At 39.2% G+C, this 12,546-nt stretch overlaps 2 protein-coding genes across 3 annotated transcripts; both read right to left on the bottom strand.

Moving 5' to 3' along the window:
* Positions 1-1,701: 1,701 nt before the first annotated feature.
* LOC140784768 (probable serine/threonine-protein kinase WNK9) lies at positions 1,702-5,333 on the bottom strand. 2 transcript variants are annotated; one of them, XM_073132312.1, is made up of 8 exons: positions 4,872-5,220; positions 4,749-4,786; positions 4,394-4,621; positions 4,065-4,285; positions 3,799-3,956; positions 3,073-3,508; positions 2,182-2,994; positions 1,702-2,064 (listed from the first exon to the last, which is right to left on the bottom strand). In XM_073132312.1, the coding sequence occupies exons 1-8, from the start codon at positions 4,944-4,946 to the stop codon at positions 2,042-2,044; spliced, it is 1,992 nt and encodes a 663-aa protein (XP_072988413.1). In that variant the 5' UTR covers positions 4,947-5,220; the 3' UTR covers positions 1,702-2,041. The 2 variants fall into 2 exon arrangements, with proteins under 2 accessions (XP_072988413.1, XP_072988412.1); XM_073132311.1 differs by having other exon boundaries at positions 1,702-2,994; positions 4,872-5,333.
* Positions 5,334-7,414: 2,081 nt separating this feature from the next.
* Positions 7,415-11,789, bottom strand: LOC140785311 (O-fucosyltransferase 36-like). The gene is made up of 3 exons (XM_073133146.1): positions 10,362-11,789; positions 7,907-8,156; positions 7,415-7,759 (listed from the first exon to the last, which is right to left on the bottom strand). The coding sequence occupies exons 1-3, from the start codon at positions 11,645-11,647 to the stop codon at positions 7,583-7,585; spliced, it is 1,713 nt and encodes a 570-aa protein (XP_072989247.1). The 5' UTR covers positions 11,648-11,789; the 3' UTR covers positions 7,415-7,582.
* Positions 11,790-12,546: the final 757 nt, after the last annotated feature.

Raw genomic sequence — 12,546 nt, 5'->3', positions numbered from 1 at the left:
ACCTCCTTTTAATGGCTGCTTCCTTTTGGTTTGTGCCTTAAAAAAAATGTTATCACCTACCAAAATTTGCTCAATATGGATGTCGTGAAGAAAGATTGCGTGCTAAATGTGAGCAGGTAAAGAGTGCCAATCTGATTAATATTCTTTGATTAAGCTCTTGACCTGATGCCAAAACGCATTCCTTTTGATGTCCACGCAGGAAAGATCTACGCTTTCTTGCGATAAACTTTTTTAATCTGAGAAGCTTAGTTGTTGTAATCACGCATCTAATTCTTTGCATGCAAACTCGAATGCATGACGAGAATTCAACAGGATATGTTGATTAGTATTTTTAATATGCATAATTTGAGCTATTTTCAGCCTCCTTTTTTGATTAACAAATTAAATGTGGAATTAGTGATTAGGTGAAACTTCTGCAACTTGACTTTTTTTCTTTTTAGTCACCACTTTAAGGTCATCTGAATTGCTCATCAACGATAGCTTCTTGTATTCTTCCTCAAAATTTATCTGTTTCAGTTATATGCAGGCAAAGCCAGTCAAATTCCAAGCAATTATTTTCCCATAGGTTCCAAAATAAGCCACAATTTCTTTGCCCACAAATCCAACTCAGTCAAACGGATGTCGCCTCTTCCACGTCGTTCATGCTTAATGCCAAGTTGTTGCCAAACTTAATTCCACCAGATGCAACTTTCTTGCTCAGAGTCTAAAAGAGCCCTATATTTCTATTAAAAAAAAGTTCTTTTGGTGGGCTATGACATGATAAGATCACCAGTTTAAACCACTGCAATTCTCCACATACAGTAGTGGATAGGTTGGCATTTAGACAATTAGACTCCAATAAACCGAATTCAGATGCTGGATTGTGTTTGATCCTGCAAAGATTAAGCTTAGTTATAGGTTATGGCAACATAGTCAAGAAAAGAGAAGGCCCAACTCCTTTAAAAAGCAACTACTTCTCATTGTACGGCTCCATAATAATATACTTTAAGCTTAGCTAGTGCTTATATTTTTCATTTCATGGAGTAGCCTTTCTATTAGTGGTTTATACGAAATGGCTAAAGTTTGCAAAGGACATCCATTCCTGTGTTCAATTATTCAAGAAAAAAGGTCTAGCTTTCACCTCACAATCCACTGCAATTTCCCTTCAAGCTTATCACAATACTATACTATAAGCCTAGGTATAAAAAGTTCTAATCACCTATCTTTAATATGTGGGCCCTTTCTATCTGTCACTTTCCCTATCACAATCCCTGTTTGCTTTATCCATGAGTTGCCTTCACCTTCTTTGCTTCTGGAAGCACTACTTTTTAAGATATTGAGCCTGAAAGATTCATAGCATGGATTATCCTCATCTTTGTTTAAGAGGAGAGCATGTGGTGGAACCCAGTGTTGAAAGTTATGGGCACAGGAGACGCTTCCTGAGAGCCAACTACAGACTGGCATGTGGTAACAAATTTCAACTTGTCAACTGTGTAGGAGAACTGGCAAAGGATTGGCAATAATTGGCAACTCAGAAGACAATGTGATAGCCTTAGCATCTAGGTTCATAGATAGGATGCAGAGAAGCACTCATTTTTCATCTGCTAGCCAACTAAAAGCCTAAATCTCAATAACATTGTTTATAGATTTGTAGTGTGAAAAGTAAATTGCCTCCAATATCTCAAGTTAATCTCAGGAAAAGATTACACCAGGTGGAACATATTGTATAAATCAGACTAAAATATATTCCTCTTCATTCAAAAGTTACATGTGGCCTCTTGAGTGATTCCTAGAAACTCATTACATTTCAGTTGATTTACTAGCTTGTTGCACTTTGCAGGAGTAGAGCTATATAATCTGGTAAGAGAACCAAAATAATGTGGAGTCAGTTCTGCTGCAAATGATCCAAAAATGCCAATCAGGAATTAACCATCAACTGTGTCGATGGGGAGAGACTTCGTTTTGGTGAGAGAATTTAGCAGGAGAGATTCTGCGTCGTAACTCTTCCCTGTAAACATGTAACTAGGGTTGCTTTCAGCATTGACCTCACAACTTTGGGCCCTTAGAGCTCCAAAATCGGGGTAGCTACTCCAGCAAGACCCTGCACAGTATTAGCAATAGCAGATGCACTGATGTTTTCTGGGTTTAGTTCCCTTTCAGGAATACGAAAAGAATGATGTCTGCTGAAATGGAATGACTCACTTTTGCCATTTGAACCTAGTAATGGTTTTATATCAGTAACTTTAACTCCATCATCTGCACTTATTTTCCAGTTACCGAAGTCAGAAGGTGGATGCAAAGCACTCGATTCTTCGAATTGTTGAGTGTTGTACTCTATAAGCTCCGTTTGGTACCTCACTTTAAGCCAGCTCAGTTCCTTATGCATGTTATTCTCACAATGATCAGATATGCTCGGTTCAGGACAGGAATATCTTGATTCTGGTACCTCAAGGCACTGTTGTTGACAACTAAAGCATAACTTGTCAGCCACTTTTCTTGCATCGCTAGTTGCATGTCCATTTATGCGCATAAACTTGTCATCTTTTGACAACCGGTCAACTTGGCTATCTCCATCATCAGGTTCATTCTCTCTTGATGATTGCAAATGGAAATGAACTCCATCGGCTTGGTTACACTCTGCAGGTGGTCCTTCAGTCGTGCATTCTTCAGGTCCTCCAACTTGGTATGTTATCTCTTTAAATCGTCCATGCATAGCAGCACAATCAAGGTGAGCACAGCCAGGGTGTCTTGATGAGAGGTAATCTAGAAGTGAGCCACATGGTGAGGCATTAGATGTGCAAGTCTGACAGAATGCTATGCTAGGAACTCCTGAATCTTCTATATCTGGGCCCCGTGTCCACTCTGGTACTAATAAAGCCACCTCACCATCAATCATTTCTGCTATTCTAGTCACCTCATGATCAGTAATATCTAACTCTATAACTATTTCTGTTGCCACAGTCAATGCAGTATCTGATTCAATGTAAAATGGGAAGTGGATGTTCCATGCATGGCCTGCAAAAACGAATCAATGATGATGAGTTTCATTCTATGGACTCAATCAACAAAAGAAAAGATTAGATAAGAATATACCAAATTTATCTGCGATCCTAAGCCTCAGAAAAATGCGTCCATCTTCTCTCTTTCTCCCTTTAATCATTATGTCTAAATTAGTAAGAGGTTCATCCTCATGACCATGGAAAAGGTCAATTCCATGGGCTTCTATGTGACTCTCATCACAGTGCCATCCATTTTCCTCCAGTGTTTCTTGATGGAAATCTTCAAAGAATCCGTTGGCAATTAAGGAGCCATTACTATGAACAAGACTAAGGGAAGATTGTCTTAAAATATGGCCCATGTTGCTGAATTCTTCCTCCGCGTAACAGAGACCATGATCATCAATTTGGAGGAAAGGGTCCTTAAGAAGTTCCCTTGCAGCAGGCCTTTGAGATACTGGGGCTAAGCATTTCTTCACAAATTGCCTCACCTCCGGATCTTCTACTTTGTATAGTGCTTCAGGCTTGGTCCCCTAGCAGTAATTTACTGGTCAGTATCACCAATGAAATTGCAATTGCATGCTCCACAGAATTATAAATGATAACAAGTCTCGGATACAGGGCCAAGAACTTAATGACATGTGCTTGGCAACCTGCACCTTTGAAAGTGCCTCATCTCATACTGGCCAAATCTCGGCACACAGACATGAACTGCAAAGTGCCATCACTGGTTCAAGTTGCAGCCGCGCAAATACACATTGACACATTAGAATTCCTATTGTTAAGGACATTAGCTCTGAGCTAAAGTTTTTCCAGTACTTACAGAGATAACTTTCTTGTAGATCTGCACAGGGTGGGCGCATTCACTATATGGGTACTCAGATGTCACCATCTCAAGAACACACATGCCGAAAGAGTAAATATCCACCAATTCATTGTACTCCTCCTTGTATACCTCGGGAGCCATGAATTCAGGTGTGCCTGACATAATTGAAAGAGCATCTAAGTCTAGAGTTCTTCAATCTGTTTGGCAAATAAAAGATCCTTACAACAAACAAACTAATGGAGATGAGCTATAGTATGTTGTACCTACGCAGTGGACAGCATGAGATTTCCGGAGGATGGCAGCGAGGCCAAGATCGCCAATTTTGACTTCCCCATGATTCCCATTGATGAAGATATTATCACACTTGAGGTCTCTATGGATGATAGGGGGATCATGGCTGTGAAGGTAGAGAAGGCCATCCAGGATTTGCCTACACCAGTGCTTCACAGCCCTGATGTTAACACTTCTGTGCTTCTGCCTATACCTAAACCACACAAGGCCAATGGTAAACAAACAAACTAGTAATTCCAGCAGCAATCAAAGTTAATTTATTAGATCAAAACGCTTTAAGAAGGGAAAAGATTAAACTTACTGCCTAAGAGTGCCCGAGATGAACATCTCTGTGACAAAATTGATGTTCCTCTTGGAGGTGTCAACCCAGGAAGTATAAAACTTCATTATGTTATCGTGCTTGAGGGTCTTGAGGAGGTGGATCTCGCAGTATAGTCTCTCCAAGTCCTCAGGGCTTTGAAGGAAGTCATAGAGCTTCACCTGGTTCCAAGCAACCTCAATCCCTTCATACTCATCAAACCCCTTGTAACTGCCATTAGATCACAGGTAGACCCACATGAGAAAATACCCATGAATTGTCAAACAAAAGAAAAGGAATCAAATTTCCTCCAGAAGTCATCAACAAGTAGGTGGAAATTAGAGAAATGGGATCATACACTATCTTTGAAGCTCCCTTGCCTAGGATCTCATTATACTGCATACAAAAGCACAGGCAATAAGAACCAGATGCCAGCAAAAACAAAGATGAGGGGAAAAGAAAGAATTTTTTTGTTACATACCCTGCCATATCTTCCTGTTGGATCGACTTCCACAAATTCTGGATAATCTTGATCCTTGGCATCAACCCCCATCATTTTATTCCTCCTCTCAATGACCACTTCTCATATAGCCCTTCCCAAATGGAACAAAAGAAGTAAGAGAAAACAGGAGCTGAGCAGAGGAAGCAAGTAACCACCTTGTTCTATTTCTGGGGTATGGTGAGAGATGAGGAGGAAGAATATTTACTTTGTGGGCTATGTTCACAGACATGGAAGAGAGATGGAAGAGGAGAAGGGGGGAAGAGAGGGCATGGCACCAAGAAGACAAACGTTTTCCAACTCTCAGAGGAGCTGATCCTTTTTGAAGTACAAAAAGGACAATGGGAAAGGCCCACATTTTTCACCCCTGCTCTTTCCCCCCCACATCCCATTGATGAATCCTCTCTCTCTCTCTCTCTCTCTCTCTCTCTCTCTCTCTCTCTCCAATCTTCATGAACCCATAGATCGGTTAGATAAAAAGTTAATTCTTTGCGATAAACAGATATAACAACTAGATTAATATTTTTTTTAAAGAAAAGTTAATCTAAACTAAGCTGCTGGGATGAAAATTTATCCGATATTAATCACAATATTTATAAAAAATAAATAATTTTATAATTTTAATAAAACTTAACCCATGAGCTATAACGATGACTTAATACATAGAAAGCAATAATACTTCTGGTACAAACTTAAGAAATAAATTCATGTAGCAGACATAGGTCAGAGTTGACATAATATTCCCATCTAGCCAATCATCTGTGACTAGATATGAATTATTAACTCTTGTGCTATATGGTTTACATGATTGAAATCCAAATTTTGATTTATTTTTGAGGCCAATTGCCATGTCGACACTACTTGAGATATTCACGGGGCTTTCCATGTTCACTAGTTTAAACAGAGTAATATAATCCCACTTACTGATTAAATTAGTTATAAGCAAAATCTTATTCTTCTTCATAATCCTTTAATTTATGCACAACTGGTAATTTCGTTTTCTTAATTTTTGATGGAGATTGAGATGCATTTTTCAACTCATAAAATAAATCTACGCTGCCCCCACATCAGCTAAGATACCAAAGAAGTCTTCTTGCTTGAGCATATAACTTTTTTTCAAGATTTTTTTTTTCTTTTGTGGTTATCTTTGTAGCATATAATTTGTGTTGCCTTCTTTTAAGCTCACGAGATTTTTATGTTGAGTTACTGGGTGAGATGGAAACAAGAGGAGTGGTATATTTACTTCTTTTATGGGATCCAATCAAATAAAAGTAAATAAAATTAATTATTCTCATGCATATATATAACTAATAGATCTTAGGGGAGGGATTATTAGGAGTAACTAAGACAAAAATAATTACTCTATGTGAGGACTCGCATGGGATATTAGACAGTGCTAATGCAGTACGTAGCATGGTACGGTGCATTGTGTGCGGCAGTTGCTGTTTCCTCCCGAGCAAGATTTGGTGGTGTTAGTGCCGTCGTGGCGACGTGGCGATCGACAGGAGGCCACGTGTTGGGCAGAGACAAGGCCAAGACGCTGTGCGCTGATCTACTCCGCCTAGTGATCCTTCTGCTGTACGTGCGGTCGGTAGGGAGACGCGTGGATCTTTGAGATTGGGACAATGCACATGGAGGGGGTGAGGAGAGGGGTTGTATGTGCGTCTTTGGTTTCAGCGTGGGTAAACCAAAGACCATTCTATAATATTTATTGTCTTCGGCGTAGCATCCAAAGACCATACTATATATATATAATAAATAAAGATACTCTCACTGTCTCACATCTATCTTCTCGATCTCTTTCTCTCTCACACACATAAAAAAATCTTCGAGTAATTAGCAAAGATTTACCACAAAATTGTAGTAAGTGACAAAACATTGGTGTAATAAAATGTATGGTTTTATTGTTTTTTTTTTTCTTTGTAGCAAATACGTTACGAAGTTTATGCGGATATTAAGGAATGGCGTAAGATGAGTAAAGTGATGATTAGGACATGACGGAAATAAAAGAACCCATTTGAGCTTTGTATATAAAGATAAAGATTCTATAAATCAAAAGGAAGAGAGAGGGAGAGAGAGAGAGAGAGAGTAGAAGTTTGGGCATGGAGAACAAGTAGGACTGCTTTATAGTACAAAACACGTAATATAGCATGTTCAAGTTTCTGACTTCCATTGAAATTTTATACAGCAACAGTGTCAAGCATAGGAACTTAAGCAGTGGTATCACTTGTCAGAATAACGCATGATCTACTGACGAAAAATAAGGTAAATTAACCATCCTCACATAAGAGTTGCGCCTAAGAAAGCATACATCAGTTGAGATCTCCAAAGCAGTAAAGCCCTTCCAGCAGACAGAAATGGTGGCTTCAGTGCTCTGGATTGAGTTAAGTTTCAACATACACAAATGGAAGAAACCTCGCAATTACTAGAGTTCGCATAAGTTCTCCCAATTCCATCACTCCCAGCCTCCAAGAACATGTAACTTCATTGGGAAAAAAAATTAGGCAAGCAAATAGTAATGCACATGTAGAACCTGGATAGCTAAAGATATAACAAATATGCAACTGGGAAATTCAATCAATCTCACTTGATACAGAATGCTCTCGAACACTAGATGTGATTAATATACAAACACTAAATTAAAAAAATGTGGGGTATAAGGGCCAAATTGTTGAAGCTCGTTTCAGTTTATCTCATCCTTGTTCAGCAATATAATTAGGTAGCTCGCCCCGGCAAAGGTACTCATCACACTGGGAAGCAGATCCCCAGCCTCTTCGGAGCCGAAGAATATCCTCCGTGAACGTTGAACCTGATGATCCTATAAAGACATTGGACAGCGCACAGATTGTCTTATCTAGCATGGCCTCAACCTGTAAGTAGCCAAAAACAGCTTAGTGCATGTGTCTTACCATTAATCGCCCCCTAACAAAAGAAAAACAATATGATGCAATACTCAAAAGTATATTATTTATACTGCTAGAGATAATGTAATGTCCTCTGTAAGGTAGAATTTTCACCTGATTATCTCCACCTATGTGATTTCTATATAACAAGGCATCCCATTTTTCAGCACTATTATGATCTGGCCTTCTGACAAGTGGCACTGGCTTGTCATTTAGCACAACCAATGATTGGAGAAGATTAGTTTCGCTCTCACCGGCATCAGTGGACAGATAAATCACAGGGGCACTGGATCTCTCAACCACTCGCAGTATGCACTGAGCTGCTTGAGGGATGGGGAAGAAACAACTCTTCCTTTTAGCATTGCTGCAGGTATAGATGAAAGGGAAGGTCAGAAGATAACAAATTTCTTAAACAAACAACACATGATAAAGAAATTAATGATTATACTAGTATGTATGTTCTTAAAAACAGGTACTATTCAAGTGGGCATAAAACCAACAAGAGGAACGCCCCAATGAATGCCAGGGGCAACCGTTTCCAATAACCAAGAGTAAACAAAGCAACTTGAGCATCATTATTATGCACACGCCATCAAATGATGTGTACTTATAGCAGATGCAAAACTTTCAGTGCTAGGACTATAGCAGTTGTCAATAGTTTTCCAACAAAAGTTTGGAGAGTACCAAGTGTCTAGTAGTTAGAGGACAGGTAGCATGACCAGAACAAGCAATACAATAAGATCGGTTGGCTTGTTTTTGTGAGTCATACTGGCTGGGAGAAGTAATTCACAACCAGATAGATGAGCATGTCGCAGAAAAGAGCACACTTGCAAGCAGCATATTTATTAAAATTCATAATTAGGAAGTAATATGGCGATATTTAGGAAGCAATGTATGTCATTCAGTTAAGCAGTGCAAAAATGTAGGTTCATCCACGATAAACTTGTATAAAGCCACTTTATTGGTTAACTTGACCAATAAATTGAAGCTCAAGAATGAAGATTTTCAAATGAATCAAGCAAGTGTAATATGCGATCTCAACTTCGTTGTATCGAAAGTTTCAAGATCGTCCTTTCAAATTTGAAAACCCTATGGTGATATTCAGGAAGCAATATATGCCATTCAGTCAAGCAATGCGAAAATGTAAACAAAAGGGAAGCAGATTCATCCATGATAAAATTGTGAAGCTGCTTCATTGATTAACCTGACCAACTGCCAAGGACTTTAAGTTGCAGCTCGAGAACAGAGATTTCCAAATGGAACTGAGAGAGTACAATATGCTACCTCAACATTCTTGAATCAGGAATGTTTTAAATAGTTCTAGCTGTTGTATATATCACTTAATGGGCACTGGATTTACCTTTTAAAGATAATCTTAAGTAAATTTTGTGGTATAGGTAACCACGTTATATAAATTTTAAGTTACTTCTATATCTCATAAAACACAATACATATGGTGCTTTAATCCTATGCCATTACAGTATTTGGAAACAACAAAATGCTTCATGAGAAAGACATTTATATTTCCGCATTATCTAGAACGACAAGCCACATACATGCATGCACCTAGTAGGCTTTGACAATGATTGATAAGTAGGGCTACATAATCGTTGTTAAACAAGGGATCATATGACCCCAGTAGCCAATTAAATGAATGATTGATTCTATACCTTATCCTCTTCTCAAAGAAAACAACCCTGATCCCCCTACCTTCTAACCTGATTGGCCTATTCCATCTTCTTTGTACTTCAGATGCAACAAAAATAGCTAACAAGATTCCATGAGATTCCAAACCTCTAATATGTAATCAATTGTTGTATCTTCCAAGTGAAAAAGAACCCATAACCCCCTATCAACAAAAAGAAATTCCCCTGCATCCGCATGCTAGAGCAAGTAAAGATCAAAATAAAATGTTATATACTCCTCACTTTATGTATTTAAGTATATGGAGGGTGCGCATGGTGTGATGATAATGTTTGCCCTATGCATCTAGGTGGTCATGAGTTCATGTCTGGAAAACAAACTTTTCAGAAAATATGGGTAAGGCTGTGTACACCTTCCCTCCACAAACTCAGTAACTCAGTGCAGGCAGGAGCACTGTGCATTTGCATGCCCTTTATGTATTTAATGTATTTAGGTGCATTTATTTGTAAACATACTGCTCTCATAGTCAAAACATCAAAATGTCAAGACAAAGGAATTGCTATATTCTTAGATCCAAAAGAATACAAGCTACTCTTGCAGGAATAGAAGCTTTTTTACTGACTTCTAGTATGAAAACCAACTGACTCACTTAACAGTGATTTCTCTCATCACATGAACCACAAACAAATGCAAGTGCCATATGAAGTCCTAGGGAGTTCAAATGACAATCGCTACCAATTGTAACTACTACAGTCAGATGGAAATCCTTGACTTCAGATTTCTAGAGGTACGTAGGAGTCTAAAAAAGTGTCAAGTAGATAGAATGAAGCTTTATCGCCTTTGCCACTACCATATCTTTTTAGAGGTAATTAGCATGACATTCTATAAAGAATAGAACAAGAAAATCAATAAACTTAGATCTTACCAAAATTTTAGGAACCCATGGCGACGAAAATGTAGAGCTATAAAGTTGCTTCCCAAGAAAGTCTGCACAAAGCGCTGTGCAGTGAGCATGACAAGCCTGCTTGGTTGGATCAGAGTCTTGCATTTGTGAGCAAGTGGACCTCCTGGTTGCATCACCCACTCTTCCTCCACATCAGCATAAAACATATCACCGATTGCTATAACCTCAGCATCAGATGAGAATTTTGGCATTATATCTTCCACAACTCTTTTCTTTTGCTCCTTCAATTTGGCATCCTCAGGCCAAGCTGCTTCAATCTTACCCAACGAAATCCCTAAATTCTTCAACCTCTTAATATGCTCCTCGTCCAGGAAGCAAGGGGGATTTGCTATGTAACATATGAACTTATCAATATGCATCTTGTTCTTCTTCATTTCAGAAAATTCCTCAAACGACATGACAACCTTCCTCCCAAAGCATTCGTTAATGTGACTGATATCCAAAACACGGTCATACTGGTAATCCACTTTCGGACTCGGCAATATTAAAACACGGTCCAAAAGTGCTGCGAGGAACATATGCTTCTCTAAGCAGATCAAATGGTTAGACATCTGACCTGACAGACAGATCGCGAACATGAACCTGTCTTTCTTCGGCTTCCACTCGATCGTCCTCCTTCCCGCTTGTTTATCCGCTTTTTTACACCCGTCGATCCCTGAACCGAGAAGATCATCGCCGGCATTATCATCTACGTACTCTGACGAAGTGTTTCCGAACCTGTGTGAGGAAAGCAGGGCCTTTTGGATCTCTTTGCTGATCTTGATCTGTTCGAGCAACACGGATTTGAATTCCTCGAAGGACACTGAGATCGAGGAAGTGGAATTGAAGCCGGTATGAGGAGCCGAATTAGGAGAAGGGGCCACACCAGATCCGGAATGGGCACCGGAAATCGTGCGGTTCCAGAGCTTGAGGAGCCCCAATTGCTGGTTCCGGAGGAGGTAGAGAGCGCGCAGCTCGGCTTCGCGCATCCGACCGCTGGATCCGCCACCATCCCCACTGATCCGGATGACGGGGACGCCACGGAAGAGGCGGCCGAGGTCGAGGGAGAAGAAGAGGAGGATGAGGACGAGGGGAAGGCAAATGGCGAGGAGGAGATACCGCTTGCTCGACCAAAATCCCCCGGCGCGAGCGAGGCCGGCGCCCGCGATCTCGAAGGGGGAGCGGCGTCGGGGAGGCTTCGTCTCGTTCTGGAGAACAAGGGCCCGGCGATCGTCCTCTTCGTCGGAGGAAGAGGAGTCCCTCTCCATGACTAGGGTAAGGTTTTGCTGATCGATCAATCGGGGGACCCAAGAGATTAGACAAGGAGTTATTCCCGCATTGGATAAAGGGAGGATATCTATCGAAGAGGTAGGAGGATATCCGAGGTCGGATTGTGTCAATTATCGGGATGAAGCGGGAAGAGGAAGAAAACGGCAACGATATACCGATAGGTGAGTGAAGGTGACTGTCCAACCGTTTATTTATTTATTAACTTATTTAATTATTATTTATAAGCTTTTAGGCTAATCATTGGCACAATATAGCAACGTAAAAGCAATTTATTTTTATTTTTATTTTTATTATTTTTTTTCATGGAAAAATTTGTGTTCATAAGTACAATAAACTCACATAAAAAATTTTAAATACGAAATTATGTAGCACTTAGGCGTTAGATGAGTGTGTAGGCTGATGCCTAGAATTCAAGATGGTTGAGAAAAAATTAACAAACAAAAAAATAATAGTTAGAAAAATAAATTAACAATCTAAAAAATTAACTAATATGTTCTTATTAAGAATTATAGTAATCTATTCGAACTATTAATTCAGTAATATATGTTTCAAAATCAGTTCGACATGGCTTAAAAATATGATACGAGATGATAAAAATGTCACTTAGGTAGAACCTAGATATATTTTCTTTATGGTGGGAGTCTAACGATTCATGGTCGTATAATTTTTATTTCAATTCTTTATTTATTAATTTATATATTTAAAATTTAAAATAAGTATAATTATCTAATTTTGTTATAGTAATAATAGAATATTAATTCATTATTATTTTTCTGAAATAAAAGGCATAACTTTTTAAGTGCTACCACTCGACGTCCTCGTAATGTCGTCTATGATTGATGATGCTCTGTTCGAACAGGACATAGAGACTTAAGAT

The sequence above is a fragment of the Typha latifolia genome, chromosome 3 (assembly GCF_019914945.1).
Source record: "Typha latifolia isolate L0001 chromosome 3, TyphaL0001v2, whole genome shotgun sequence".
Taxonomy (NCBI): Eukaryota; Viridiplantae; Streptophyta; class Magnoliopsida; order Poales; family Typhaceae; genus Typha; species Typha latifolia.
Note: the sequence above shows the minus strand (reverse complement) of the source record. Positions and strands in the feature narration are given on the sequence as shown.

Bases quoted from the DNA above. Each gene is read 5' to 3' on its own strand.
- LOC140784768 (XM_073132311.1), bottom strand. From the start codon at position 4,946: ATGATGGGGGTTGATGCCAAGGATCAAGATTATCCAGAATTTGTGGAA. The intron at 4,787-4,871 runs GTATGTAACAAA...TTTTGTATGCAG, and splicing joins CAACAGGAAGATATGGCAGG to TATAATGAGATCCTAGGCAA. The intron at 3,509-3,798 runs GTAAGTACTGGA...AATTACTGCTAG, and splicing joins TCTACAAGAAAGTTATCTCT to GGGACCAAGCCTGAAGCACT.
- LOC140785311 (XM_073133146.1), bottom strand. From the start codon at position 11,647: ATGGAGAGGGACTCCTCTTCCTCCGACGAAGAGGACGATCGCCGGGCC. The intron at 8,157-10,361 runs GTAAGATCTAAG...CTATACCTGCAG, and splicing joins CATGGGTTCCTAAAATTTTG to CAATGCTAAAAGGAAGAGTT. The intron at 7,760-7,906 runs GTGAAAATTCTA...GGCTACTTACAG, and splicing joins ACATAGGTGGAGATAATCAG to GTTGAGGCCATGCTAGATAA.